The sequence below is a fragment of the Lathyrus oleraceus genome, chromosome 3, assembly GCF_024323335.1.
Source record: "Lathyrus oleraceus cultivar Zhongwan6 chromosome 3, CAAS_Psat_ZW6_1.0, whole genome shotgun sequence".
In the NCBI taxonomy this organism is placed as follows: Eukaryota; Viridiplantae; Streptophyta; class Magnoliopsida; order Fabales; family Fabaceae; genus Lathyrus; species Lathyrus oleraceus.
Window position 1 is genome coordinate 481,334,517 of NC_066581.1, and position 15,762 is coordinate 481,350,278.

Sequence of the window (15,762 nt, forward strand, 5' to 3'; positions counted from 1 at the left end):
GGAGCAAATGTTTCATCAAAGTCCACTCCTTCAACTTGAGTATATCCTTGTGCTACTAATCTAGCTTTGTTTTTAGTAACAACCCCTTGTTCATCAGATTTATTCTTATACACCCACTTTGTACCTATGACATTTACTCCTTCAGGTCTAAGAAACAGTTCCCATACTTCATTCCTCTTGAATTAACCTAACTCCTCCTGCATGGCATTGATCCAGAACTCATCAGTCAAGGCTTCCTTGACATTTCTAGGTTCAATCTTGGACACAAAGCAGCCATGTGAGATCACTTCCCTTAATCTAGTAGTGACCCCTTTATTTGGATCTCCTATAATAAGATCTTTAGGATGATCCTTCTAAACTCTGATGGAGGGTCCCTTGTTGATTTTGTCATCTTCAGGTTCAGTTTGAGGAGGTTCACTCTCCTTATTTTTGCCTGAGAAGTCAGTTGGGGAATCATTCAGAGATGTCTCGACATCGTCTGTGACATCAGTTTGTTGGTCATCAACCACAACATTGATAGATTCCAATATTACATTAGTTCTGGAATTAAAGACTCTGTATGCTCTGCTGTTTGTTGAGTAGCCCAGAAATATTCCCTCATCACTTTTGGGATCCATCTTCCTTCTTTGTTCACGATCAGTCAAGATATATCATTTACTCCCAAATACATGGAAGTATTTGACTGTAGGCCATCTTCCTTTCCAGACTTCATATAGGGTTATAGAAGTCCCTTTCTTCAATGTCACTGTTGTGAACATAGCAGGCTGTGTTCATGGCTTCAGCCCAGAAATGGTAGGGCAATTTCTTAGCATGAATCATAGCTCTGGCTGATTCTTGAAGAGTTCTATTTTTTCTTTCCACCACACCATTTTGCTAGGGAGTAATGGGAGATGAGAACTCATGATGAATTCCTTCTGAAGAACAAAATTCAGCAAATTTCTGTTCTCAAATTCCTTCCCATGATCACTTCTAATTTTGATAACTGGACTTTGCTTTTCTCTTTGAAGTTTTAGACAAAGATCCTTGAAGACTTCAAAAACATTAGATTTTTATCTTATAAAATTGATCCAGGTGTATCTGAAGAAGTCATCCACCACTACATATGCATACTTCTTCCCACAAAGGCTTTCCACCTGCATGGGTCCCATCAAAATCATATGGAGGAGTTCCAAAACTTTGGTAGTGGTGTCATGTTTGACCTTCTGGTGTGACATCCTTGTCTGTTTTCCAATCTGACATTCTCCATAGACTTTTCCTTCATCAATCTTCAAGTTGGGAATTCCTCTAACAGCTTCAACAGATATAATCCTCTTCATACCTTTAAGATGAAGATGGCCCGGTCTTTGATGCCATATCTTCACTTCTTCTTCTTTGGCCAAAGAACACATTGAAGAGTAACCAGTTTCTTGAGAACTCCACATGTAGCAGTTGTCTTTAGACCTAACTCCTTTCATGATCACTTCATTTTCTTTGTTAGTAATCATACATTCAATTCTAGTGAAGTTTACATTTAGACCTTGGTCACACAGTTAACTTATGCTTATTAGATTAGCATTTAATCCCTTAACAAGTAGGACATTGTCAAGGTCAGGAACTCCAGGGAAATCAAGCTTACCAATCCCCTTGATTTCACCCTTTGCTCCATCACCAAAGGTTACATAACTTGTGGCATGAGGATGAAGGCCAGTTAGCAGGTTTTTGTTTCCAGTCATGTGTCTGGAGCACCCACTGTCAAAATACCAATCTTCTTTGGCTGAAACTCTGAAGGAAGTGTGAGCTATCAAACTTGTAACATTTGTCCTAGGAACCCATTGCTTTTTATTGACAGGTCTGTGATGTTTGGGTCTAGGTTGATAATGAGCAGGCTGAGGGTAACCATACAGCTTATAGCAGAAGGGTTTCATGTGGCCAAACTTCCCACAGTAATGACATCTCCATTTTTGGTGTTTCCCTTTCTGCTGTCTTCCTTTATGATGTTGTGACATGTGATGTGACATCACAGGTTTTCTATCAATATGGCTGCACTTAGGTTTGGACTTAGGTTTGCCACCAGTGTAACTGCACTCAGCCTTAGATTCATTGAACCCAATGCCAGATTTATCTCATGTTATTTGACCAGTCTCGAGAATCTTGTCTAAGGTGTCAGATCCATTGTTAAGCATTCTTACATACTTGGTCATCTCATCCATTTTAGAATTCAAGAGTACAGCTTCAGTCTTCAACTTGTAGATGGTTTCCACATGTTCTCCCTTCTCATTCTCCAGCTGAGCTATCACTTTCTTCTGGCTTTCAACTTGTCTGCATACTTCTGCACTTCTGTGACACAACTCTCTGTAGGTAGTGGCCAGCTCTTCAAAGGTTACTTCATCATCACTTGAATCTTCATCAGAACCCCATCTTCCAGTCAAGGCAGTCACAAGATTTGCAGCTTCTTCTGTTTCACTTTCATCAGACCAAGTGGCAGCAAGACTCCTCTTATGTTTCTTGAGGAAGGTCCCACATTCAGTTCTAATGTGACCATACCCATCACATTCATGGCTCTGAACTCCTTTTCCTTCTTTGGGCTTTTCATCTGACCTTGTTCTTCTTCCAATATTGTTGGATTTACTGATGTCAGATGCGATGTTCTTGACATCGGCCTTAGATCTTACATCCATCTTTTTCATAAGTCTATTGAAGTGTCTTCCCAGCATTACTACATCATTTTCCAGATCTTCATCAATATCTTGACCACCTTCCTCATCTTCCCCTTCATTGTTTGACATGAAGGCTATGCTCTTGGCTTTCTTTTTAGATCCACCACACATTCCCATCTCAAATGTTTGGAGGGATCCAATTAGCTCATCAACTCTCATATTTGAGATGTCTTGAGATTCTTCTATGGCTGTCACCTTCATAGCAAATCTCTTAGGGAGTGACCTGAGTATTTTCCTTACTAACTTTTCATCTGACATCTTCTTTCCCAAAGCTCCTGAGGCATTAGCAATTTCAAGGATATTCATGTGAAATTCATGAATATTTTCATCTTCTTTCATCCTTAAATTTTCAAACTTGGTAGTGAGCAACTGCAATCTAGACATCTTCACTCTAGAGGTGCCTTCATGAGTGGTCTTGAGAATGTCCCAAGCATCTTTAGCCACCTCACAGTTGTTTACCAATCTGAAGATATTCTTGTCTACTCCATTGAAGATAGCATTCAATGCTTTAGAATTTCCAAGGGCTAGATCATCCTCCTCCTTGGACCATTGTTCTTCAGGCTTCTTATCAGTTGTGGCTTCTCCTTCCTTAGTAACTACTGGATGTTCCCAGCCTGTTAACACGTCCTTCCAAGCCTTATTATCAAGAGATTTTAGGAAAGCTACCATTTGAGGTTTCCAATAGTCATATTTAGATCCATCCAAAATTGGTGGCCTGTGAACAGATCCTCCATCTCTCTCCATAGTACCAGAAAGTATCATCCCTAGATCTCACCCAGAACTAGAGCAGGATGCCTGCTCTGATACCAATTGAAATTCTGGTATCAGATATGAGATGTCGAAGGTAATGTCACGACACTAATATCTGAATAATACACACATGATAAAGATAAAGAATAGTAATGCAAGAGACACAAGCAATTGCTAACCCAGTTCGGTGCAACTCACCTACGTCTGGGGGCTACCAAGCTAGGAAGGAAATTCATTAAATAGAATCAGTTCAAAGACTCTCAGTAAACAACACAAGTTACAGTCTTTTTCACCGAATCTCTACCTGTATGACTTCTACCTAAGAACTCTTAGATATGAGATCCCATCTCACTCCCCCTCAATCACACCAATGATATTAAACAAGAATTACTATGAAAAGAAGACACTCTTCAAAGACACACCCTTGATCTTACTTAGCAGCTTCAATTAAGCAGACACACACTCAAGCTTAAAAGCTTTGAGTGACAAATTACAACTCACAAATCAGACCAATTCAATCATCTATGGATGAATTGAATGGCTTACAAGTCACACGACCACACAAGACTTAAACCCTTATTCTCTCTGAATATTTCGCTCTGTATTTCTTGTATATCAAATCAGGTTTTGCATGTCCTTTTTATAGAAGCTTTTGGTTGGGCTTGGACATTATAAAAACCCTAAAACTATTTTCCTTTCAAATCTTCTCATGACAGTTGGTTAGATCTCTTTGGAAAATAAGTTAAAGCACGTTGTAATCATTGCTTGATTGCGTTTTCAATTAACCCATCAATTAAACATAGATTGCCATTAAAAGCACAATCACATAACACATAACATTCGGACTGAATGTTCTGTGTACAGATGTCATGACATCGGGTCTAACATCCTGGAACAATCCTGCATAATTCCATTTTAAATATCCAACAGGTACATAATATCAGATGTCAAGACATAGGGTATGACATCCTGAAACAATCCTGCATAATTATATTTTAAACCTCCAGCAGGTACAAGATATCTTATGTTAAGACATCACATGTAACATCTTGTGAACACTCTTTGTTTTACCAAAATTGCTGCCAACACTTAGAACCAATGTAACACCCCGATAAAAATAAGATAATTATTTAATTTAAGTTAATATTATATTTATTAATTTAATTAAATAATTGGAATTATTGGATTATTATTATTATTATTATTGGAATAATAATTATTGGAAAATATATAAGTTGGAAATAAGGAAAAAGAGTTCCATTTTTTTGGTAAAAAGAGTTTTCACGTGAAAACAGAGAAGCGGCTCAAAAAGAGGAAAAGGGCAAAGAGGCAGAGCAAGAGGAAGAAGGTTGGAGAAGAGAAAAGCTTGAAGCTTAAAGATTCGCCGGATTAACTCAGGTAAGGGGGGTTTATCGTCGTTTAATGGGTATTATGGATTAACATGTAATGGGTAGTGATAAACCGTTGAATTGACCCTAATTGGGATATTGAATGCTGAGAAATTGTGTTGGATAAGTTGTGTTAAAGCTGTAATTGAATCTGTATTTGTGTGGGTTGTGATTTCCCGAACGTATAGCTTTTTACGGAATCGGAATCGGAGGTCCGGAAGTCCTCCAACGGCGGAAAATGCGGAGAATTCTGCATTCTGCTTCGTGTTAGCGCAGGAACAGCTTTCTGTCTTGCGTTAACCGGTTAACCCAGGGTGTTAACCGGTTAACACTGTTAGGAATTGTGAAGTATTGCTGTTTTGCTTGCGTTAACCGGTTAACCCAGGGCGTTAACCGGTTAACCCTGTTGTGATTTCTGAGAAATTGCTGTTCTGTCTGCGTTAACCGGTTAACCCAGGGCGTTAACCGGTTAACACTGTTGAGTTTTGCCAGAAAGCGTGTTCTGTGTTGCGTTAACCGGTTAACCCAGGGCGTTAACCGGTTAACACTGTTGGAAATTGGAAAAATTAATATTTGAATAATGTGTGCATAATTGGTGTTTGGCCTATATTGGCGTATGATGTAATAGGGATTAATTCCCGCTGTTTTGAGCAGTATAGGTATTAGTGGAGTGTGCTAATACTGTGATTAATTATTTGACATGATATGATGTTTTGATACATGTGCTGATGATGTGTGAAAATATGCATAATGTTGTGAATGTATATATTATGCATGTGTTGGTGAATGGACTATTTTATGGCTTAGAGTGTGAGCATATGTCCATTGTGGATTGTTGTTAATGATGTTGCATTGCTAGGTGAATTAGCATGCATATTGTGGCCTTTATGGTGGTAGCTAATTCCCATGGTGAGGAATTAGTGAGTAAATCATTGTGGATTATTGTTGATGATTTTGCATTGCTAGGTGATTTAGCATGCATATTGTAGTCTGTATGGTGGTAGCTAATTCCCATAGTGAGGAATTAGTGAGTTGGTGGTAGCTGATTTCCGTGGTGAGGAATTAGTGAGTGAGTCACTAGGTCTCAAATGAGTGGGACTAGTGGGCTTGGTAGCCGTATCTGGATTTGATCGGTGAGGTTGAACTATATGTTCACGAATAGTCGGTACCGCATGCATGGAGTCTCATTGCATAATGTATGTCTTGTGTATAATATGAATGGATGTGTTCCAATATTATACGTGTGTTTTGATGTTTATGTTGAGCATGATTATGATGTTTGAGTGGAGGTTGCCGTTACCGAATGTGTGATATGATTAGGGTGATTAATGTGTTATTTACTTAGCATTACATGATATTTTATAATGCTTATTATATCGATTGAGGAACTCACCCTTACAACTATGTTTTCAGGTAACGAGCAGTGATTGAGTAGAAGCTAGTGCTTGGAGTCTAGTGTAGTCTCCTTAGTGGGTCATGCTCTGATAGATGTAACATCGGGACGGGATGTTTTACCTTGTTGGATAATTTTACATGTAATGTGTTACATGTTTTGCATGATTGATTTGATTTCTATCCGCTGCGTATTATGCAAATGCTTTATGTTTTGAATTAATAAAAGAGCATGACAGTTATTTGGTGAATGGTGTGAAATGATTGTGTGACACCCTTAATTGCATAATTACTCTGATTGATATATTGCTATTTTAATTAAATATTTGGGGTATTTTAGAAGGATGTTACAACCAACACCACTAAAATGAAACGATGTCCATTCGAAGCTTTGGGCTCAATCATCTCGATCATATCAATTCCCCACATGGAGAAGGGCCATGGGGAAGAGATAACATTCAGTAGTGTCAGAGGAACATGAATCTTATCAGCATAAATTTGACACTTGTGGCATTTCTTCATAAATTTCCAACAGTCAGATTCCATTGTCAGCCAATAGTAACCTGCTCGCAACATCTTCTTCGCCATTGCATTTCCATTGGAATGAGTGCCAAAGGAACCTTCATGCACTTCAGTCATCAACATGTCTACTTCATGTCTATCCACGCATCTGAGCAAAACCATGTCGAAGTTTCTCTTGTACATTATATCACCATTCAAGTAGAAATTGATGGCTAATCTTCTCAAAGTCTTCTTATCTTTCAAAGATGCCCCAGACGGGTAAATCTGACTTTGAAGGAAACATTTGATGTTGTAATACCACGGCTTCTCGTCTTTGATCTCTTCAACAGCAAACACATGAGTTGGCCTATCAAGACGCATCACGAATAAATTGGAAACTTCATTCCAATACTTCACTACAATCATTTATGCTAACATTGCAAGAGGAAAAAGTTTGATGTTGAACACTTTTTCATTTGGAGCTTGGGACTTGGAGAAATTTGAGGTGGAAGTTTGGAAAAATTTGACATATCAAAATTTTTCTAAGTGTCAAGCCATATGTCTCAATATTCCACCTTGCTTAACTTTTTATAGGAGCTTCAAATGAGAAAAGTGTCTTCATCAAAGTTGTATCTCTCTCAAAGACCTTCAAAATGGTCACCAATTTCATGTCAATTGGATTTGAAATGATAGAGTTATGCATTTTTGAAGTTTGGAAAAATCACTTGATCAATGGTATAGGTCAAAAGTGACCTATAATGTAGCCTCATATCACATGCTCAAAAAAGTTGAATTAGCTCCCACTCCAAACATAAAAGTTGAAGTAGACATATTGAATTTGATGGTGAAACTTGGAAATATTTCATCTCATAAAAATTGAACAAGTTATGGCCTTGGGAAGTTGACTTTCAAATTAGGGTTTAGACAAAATGACCTATAATGTTTCAACATAGAAAATGGTTTTCCAAGAAAAACTAGCTCTAGGTCTCAACATGAAAGTTGTTTTAAATGTTAGTTAGAGTAAGTTTACTCTTGGAATCATTTTCATATGGTGAAAATTATAGGAGATAGGGTCTAGGGAGACCCAGTTTTGATCAGATGAATTCATCTGGCCAACCACCATCAACCATCTTACTAATTTCCAACTCTCTTGACTTTCTTGGCTCATGGTAGATCATATGTGAATAATATGATGAATTTTGAAGTATCCCTTGATAAATTTGATCAATTGGTGAGATAGCTTATTGGAGAAGTTACTCAAGATACCCAGTCAAACTAGGGTTTCCAAGGCAAATCACCATCAATCTCTTGAAGAAAACTTGATCAATATAGCATGTAGAGATCATTGGGACTCATATATGATGTTCATAACCATTCTTGAATCAATTCTTGGTTGTGCTCTTTGTTCATGAGGGTCTCAAACCCTAGATGTGAACTTGATGAATCAATGAGATCATGCCCTACCTACAAAAGAGTTAGACACATACAAAGACATATTTTTGGTATTTTAGTTAGTGGAATGATAAAATACAAGTATGATATAATCACAAAGTGCTTGTTGATCTCTCCTAAGATAAACCCAATGAAAGAGGGGTAAGGAGGATGTCAAGGTATGATCCCAATGCTTATGCTTATGATGGAATTACATGAGGGATCTTAGGGTCAAAATTAGGGTCTTACAGCGTGATACTGAATGAATCAATATGTACAATCCTTTGCAGCTATACTTACCTAATATGAGACTTGCATCAGGCCATTGGATGGTGCAACTTTGAGCTTGCATCGGTTCTTGGACATGGTATGTTTATTTCTAGGGCATGGTTTACTTGGCCTTCATCTTGATGTGTCTGTTGCGGGACAGTATGATGAACCATTCTCATGATGGATACATGGATTTTATCATTGGTATCGTGGTCCTATACCGACTTGCTTTTCCTTGGGCGCTTAGCTATGGATACCAGGTAATGGATTTGGAATTTTTGTAGGTATGCAGTTCACATGGTAGTTCAGTTTGATGTTTTATGCATGCTTTGATTCATCTGGTTTTGGTCTTGCATCATGATAGATTGTTTCACAGCATTTTGCTTGTGGCATGCCTTATGCAGCAGGCTTCTCGTTTGGTTAGCATGCTTTGCAGGGTGGTCTAGCAGCATACAGCAATGGCCTTGCTTTGTACTGAACTTGACTGAGTAATGATTTTAATTAATTTATGAATTATGTTTGATATGAATGACTGTTATGTATTTAACTTGTTTGATGGTGCAGGATGTTGGCCATAAGATTCCATTGTTTTCAGTTTGTACACGACTGTCACTTCTTATTCATGGCCCTTATTAACAACCTTTGTTACCAATCTGCAAGGTTCCAAGACATAACTCCATCGTGTCATTGATGTTTAGCTCGGTGTAACCAATGGAATGACCTTGATCTATACTTGATCTGCATAGAATCTTGTGCGGTATGCTTTACATTATAACCTTGCCCTCATTTATTCATTGTTTGCCTTTTGATTTGACTGCTATGGAGTTGTTTAGTTATTGCAAGACTTGTGGCCTGCGTGTTTCCTGGCTCGTGCCTATTTTCTAACTTATGGAAGTAGGCTTGTCCTGTATTATTATCGACAGTTATGCATTTCCAAGTTGGTATGTGAGTGGATTTTAGTCAATAAACAGTTGTGTCCTTTGTGCTCAACATTTGGTCGAATTTGTGTAGTGCAGGTTGCAGCTGGCCTATTGGCATTCATTTGGCTCATTATAGGTTGATCTTGGCTTAACCATGTGTTGTATGGTTAACTCCTATCACAATCCTGTGATAGCATTTCCTTAAACCGTTTCAATCATGATGAGCCATGTGCATTGGTTGTTTTTGTTGGCTTTGCTCACTCATGACCTGCGATTGCCTTTGGCGTGTTTGTGGTATGCAGGTTTTTGGTGTATGGTTCTGGTGTAAACAAGATGGTTCTACAGTAGATTCCTCCTGTGTTGTTGTCGGATATTCGAGGTTGAAGGCTTGTTTATGACGCTGTAGACCTCGCCTTTTGATGTCCACTCGCTATGTTCGGACTATTCCTCACCCTGCCACTTTCGTTTGTAACATGTAGCGACTTAGGTTATCTTATTAAGTTATTTGGTCGTGCTTAACCATGTATTTGTATCATGATTTGAAACGTGTATGGGCCGGTCGAAATTGAAACAAATGATTGTATGATAAATAAAAGATGTAACTTTAGTATGTGAACATGCTTCGCAAATGTATTGTACTTATAGTTTCAATCATAAATCACAATGAGCCAAGGGTGGGTTATGGAAGAATAACAAGAGTATTTGGGGTTCTTGGATTGTAACATGGTTAAATTGACTTTGGCTTTTGTAACTCATTCTTTTTGTATCTTTCATGTGTGTGGACATTTGTAAATACATGGCATTTGTATCTTGAACGAAACGAGCAATGCATGGAATTTCTTATGAATGAAAGGCCTTGATTTCAAATGTATTGATGGATTTTAGTCTTTTATGAGTCTTGTGTGAATGGAGGTATCTCTCAATTTGGGCAATACCAACATAACTCAAATAACCATGACTAGAATAAATATGAAGCAAAGATCTTAGTAAGGACCAAAAATCATAATGATCCATAACCTAACTGGACAATTTATGGACCAAGTACTAATGGTAATAACAACAACAAGGAGTGGATTTGAATAAACTTGAATAACCTAGACCAAATGAAATCAGGCAAAGCATGAACCATGTGTTTTAAAAAGGCCAAATGGACTAGCTCAACATGCATTTGGAACCAAACTAAGGGACACAATCATAGGATGCACATGTGGTAGCATGAGGCTTATAAAATCAACCACAAGTGGGCCCATAAACACGAAATATGCTTAATAGGTTGGGTGAAAATTGGTCAAGCTACACCATATAATCTCAATGTTATGAAAGACGGAACTAGGGTTATGGATCTCTATGATGACATGGACCATGATCAGGGTTTAGAGACAACTTGATCAAGTGTGGGTCTCAAAACAAAGTTCATGCATCATAAACTCGGGTTGTGAATGTTGATGAAAGTTTTTAAAAAAAAGTCATCCGGACAAAATTGGGGTATGACAGCTGCCCCTATTTAATTACCTCGAGCTAGAAGGTATGAATGACAAGAGTCTTCATACTTTCATGGCGGAAGATAATTAAATACGAAAAGACCCGAATTTTGTCCTTTGAAATGCAAGATAGAAATGAAGAAGGGAAATGTAGTGAGAAATACAGTAAGGAAAGTTTATTAGAAGGTAAATGAATAATCAAAGCTCTTTAGGAATCATCAGAACAGTGTCTTGGATGCCATGATCGAGATATTCCCACAATGGAATGATACCTTGGTTGAATCTAAGACTCTCTGAAAAATTAGCAGAATAATGTCTTGAACTGAACGCACAATATTCTCTGAGGATACACGAAACAGTACCTTATATGATATAATCAAGACATTCCATCAAGGGAATGATACATCAATCGTATCTAAGGTTCTCCGAGGATACTAGAGCAGTACCTAAAAACAAATGAGATTCTTCATGTCAATGAAGAAGTATCTCAAACAGAGATATGAGATTCTTCAGATAAATGAAGTAGTATCTCAAACAACAACTGAGATTCTTCAGATAAATGAAGCAGTATCTCAAACAGATAAAAGAGATTCTTCGAATACATGATACAATATCTCAAACAGATAAATGAGATTCTCTGTATCAATCGAAACAGCATCTTATAGGATAGAATTAAGTTATTCTAACATGGTAAATGATACCTTAATTGAATACAAGACTCTCCGAGGATACTGGAGTAGTATCTCAAAAAACAGGTGAGACTCTTCATATTACTGAAGCAGCATCTCAAATAGACAAAATGAGATTCTCTGTATCAAATCGAAACAGAATCTTATATGATAGAATTAAGATATTCCAACATGGGAAATGATACCTTAATTGAATCTAAGACTCTCCGAGGATACTAGAGCATTACCTCTAAAAATAGGTGAGACTCTCCAAATTAATGAAGCAGTATCTCAAACAGATAAATGAGATTCTTCAGATAAATGAAGCAGTGTCTCAAATGGAGAAATGAGAATCTTCAAATAAATGAAGCAGTGTCTCAATCTGTTGGGGGAAATATTTTAGAAAAGACTCCCTTTGGAGGAGATTTACTATAAATGCTCTGTAGGGGAAAGGCTCACAAGAGACTTTTCAGGGTAACCTCTGCTTGGGGAGCAATGATAGCAAAGATGCTGGGGAATATTGTTATTAACCTTAAAGTTTGAAGAATTACTTGCTGGGAAATAATTCCACGAGCGCATGCATGGTAATAACTCCATTGAACTAAATGAGGAAAGTCCGGGATACATATGAATGACCCTGGATCCTGATATTTTGGTGTGATTTTATGATGTTTCTCCTTGGATGGAAGTAATATGCATGGAATGATGCATGCGATGTATGCAAATATGCAATTGATGGGGATATTTAGTTGTGCATATAGGAATGCGAATATATTTTTGTATAAGGCTATGCATATATATGTCGATGATCGATATGATTATTTATAAATCTTTCTGTTTGGTAGGAAAACCATTTATGAATGATACATGTGATGCGTGTGATTTATGTGGGAATGCAAACGGGTAGTTTGGGTATGACCCTTGTTGAGTCGTTTTCCCTTCCTGCAGACAAAGGTTCTTTATTTTCCCTGACCAATAAGTTTTGTCTTGGTGATAATGCCAACAGCGTGGACTTTTCACTGTCGAGGGGACCAATGGAAAACAAACTATGATGCCCTTCTGGATAATTGGAAATATATTTGGGGAACCCCAAGCTATTGAAGGGTTCATACTTTTCAACACTCGATACTTTGACTATGCCACAATTTATTAATGCTTTTTCCAGAATTGCACTAGAGACTTGTTGGTGATAGGATACACATGAGTACATTTCTAAAGGGAATTGAACTGGTTAGCAATTGGAATGACCATGGTTGTCTGCGAATGATCTTACATCTTTATGCAACAAGAACAATCTTAGAGGTATGAGTCTCCCCTTTTTACTATCTCAAGAGTAATTTTATCATTCTATTTCAAATATTTTTTATTTTCTCCAAATTTTTTAAGAATGATGTTTATAAAATATAAAGGTGTTTTGCAAACAAACAGATAAAATACAAAATAATTTGGGCACAACTTTGATGAGAAAAATTCTCTTTTTATTGATTTGACCCTTGAATGGGTAATTGTACATAAAGATGCAATCCCTTTATGAGGTAATTGTTGTGTATAAAGACAAAACGGCAATAAAAATTGAGTTCTCATTGAGTTTCAACACTACTATGATCTTTATGTCTTTGGCGGTCCGAGTACCTTGCCTTTGAAAAAGGCATGTAGATTGATTCTTCGCCTTCAGGGGTATGATAAATTCCTGAAAGTGCAGTTCTTTGCCTTGGAATTAATCCCTAATTTGTGCCTGGACCGCCCTTTCGGGTTTTCGATCCATCTAGATACCCATTTTTGCCTGAGCCTCCCTTTCGGGTTTTCAACTTAACGGGTCATAATTTTTTTATTTTTATCCCTAATTTTTGCCTGGATCGCCCTTTCGGGTTTTTGATCCACCGGGATAGCCATTTTTGCCTAAATCGCCCTTTCAGGTTTTCGATTTAGTGACTTTTATTATTCCACTTTTTTAGGCAAAGTGCTTTTTAACTGCATCAGCATTTGTGGGTAGTGGCAATTCATCCCCGTCCATAGTTTCCAGGATTAGAGCGCCTCCGAAGAAGGCTCTAACCACCACGAATGGACCTTCATAATTTGGTGTCCACTTTCCCCTAGAATCCTTATGTATAGACAAGATTTTCTTTAACACCAAGTCTCCTTCTTAGAATACTCTAGGACAGACTTTTTTGTCGAATACCTTCTTAAGACGCCTCTGATAGAGTTGACCGTGACATAATGCTTTTAGGCGCTTCTCTTCAATAAGGTTGAGCTCATCAAACCTTGCTTGAATCCATTCCGCCTCATCTAGCTTAGCCTCCATCAAGACTCTCATCGAGGGGATCTCCACTTCTATAGGGAGGACTGCTTCCATGCCATATACCAAGGAATAAGGGATTGCCCCTGTTGAAGTACGTACTGATGTGCGATAGCCGTGCAACGCAAAAGGTAACATCTCATGCCAATCCTTATACGTGACTACCATCTTCTGGATAATTTTCTTGATATTTTTGTTCGCATCTTCAACGACCCCATTCATCTTGGGCCGATATGATGATGAGTTATGGTGTTCAATTTTGAACGTTGCACATAACTCCTCCATGGTCTTATTGTTGAGGTTGGACCCATTACCAGTGATAATTTTGCTGGGAACCCCGTATTGACATATGCTATTATTCTTTAAGAAACGGGCGACTACATGCTTTGTGGCATTCGCATAGGATGCGGCTTTGACCCATTTGGTGAAGTAGTCTATGGCCACTAGGATAAACCTATGTCCATTAGATGATTTGGGTTCTATCATCCCGATCATGTCAATTCCCCACATAGAGAACGAACAGGGTGATGTTATAACATTTAGCAAAGTAGGAGGTACATGCACTTTGTCAGCGTAGATTTGGCATTTGTAGCATGTCCTGGTGTAATGATAACAGTCAGCTTCCATTGTTAACCAGTAGTAATCGGCCCTTAGGATCTTCTTCGCTATTGCATGCCCATTTGCATGTGTACCGAATCATCCTAAGTGTATATCCTTCATAAGTTGATCAGCTTCATGTTTGTCCATACATCTCAGTAGGACCATGTCGTAATTTTGCTTGTACAACACATCCCCATTCAAGAAGAACTTTGACGCCAACCTCCGTATAGTCCTCTTATCAAGGCTGGAAGCCTCTTCCTGGTATTCTTGCTTCTCCAGATAATATTTGATGTCGAAGAACCAGGGTTTGTCATCCGACTCTTCTACTATTGTTAGACAATGAGCAGGTTCGTCAAAATGCCTGATTTCAATATTAGGCTGATGGTTAGGCCATATTAACTTGTACATGGAGGCCAAGGTTGCCAAAGCATTTGCCATCTGATTCTCTTCTCGAGGAATATGAGAGAAAGTGATTTTGTCCAACTTTAGGAGTAACTTTAGCATATAATCCCAGTATAGAATTAGGTTAGCATGTCTTGTTTCCCAATCACCTCTGGTTTGGTGCATCACTAGAGCGGAATCTCCGAATACCTCAAGGATTTTAATCTTTAACTCAATATCTTCTTCTAGCCCCAATATGTAGGCTTCATACTCATCCATGTTGTTCGTGCAGGTGAAGCAGAGCTTTGTAGTGAATGGTAGATTTGGGAGACATCTACACTGCCCCAATCCCGTGACCTATAGCATTTGAAGCACCATCGAACATGAGAGTCCACTGCTCATCTGATTAAGATCCCTCACTAGGTTCAGGGGTTTCAGAGTCCTTAACGAACATGATGTCCTCATCTGGGAAGTCAAACTTCAAAGGTTGGTAATCCTCTATCGGTTGGTGAGCAAGATGGTCCGCTAGTACACTTCCCTTGATGGCCTTTTGTGCGACATATTGGATATCGTATTCTGATAACAACATCTGCCATCGGGCAATTCTACCGTAAGAGTTGGTTTCTCGAATATGTACTTGATGGGGTCCATTTTGGTTACCAACCAAGTCGTATGAGTCAGCATGTATTGTCTGAGACGCTTAGCGGCCCACGCGAGCGTACAACAAGTCTTTTCGAGTAATGAATATATGGTCTCACGGTCATTAAACTTCTTGCTCAGATAATAGATGGCATGCTCTTTTTTACCAGTCTTGTCTTGTTGTCCCAACACACAACCCATGGATTTGTCGAGTACTGTTAAGTACATGATGAGAGGTCTTCCTTGAGCAGGGGGCATTAAAGTTGATGGTTCTTGTAAGTATTCTTTGATTTTGTCAAAGGCTTTTTGGCAGTCATCATTCCACTCCACCCCTTGATTTTTCCTTAAA

At 38.3% G+C, this 15,762-nt stretch overlaps 1 protein-coding gene across 1 annotated transcript; it reads right to left on the reverse strand.

The window, feature by feature from the left end:
• Nucleotides 1-14,489: 14,489 nt before the first annotated feature.
• On the reverse strand, nucleotides 14,490-15,053 carry LOC127131751 (uncharacterized). Its single transcript, XM_051060666.1, has one exon. It carries the CDS (start codon nucleotides 15,051-15,053, stop codon nucleotides 14,490-14,492), a length of 564 nt encoding a protein of 187 aa, XP_050916623.1.
• Nucleotides 15,054-15,762: the final 709 nt, after the last annotated feature.

What these genes read in the sequence shown, in the direction of transcription:
- LOC127131751 (XM_051060666.1), bottom strand. Translation starts at nt 15,053, where the DNA reads ATGGATGAGTATGAAGCCTACATATTGGGGCTAGAAGAAGATATTGAG.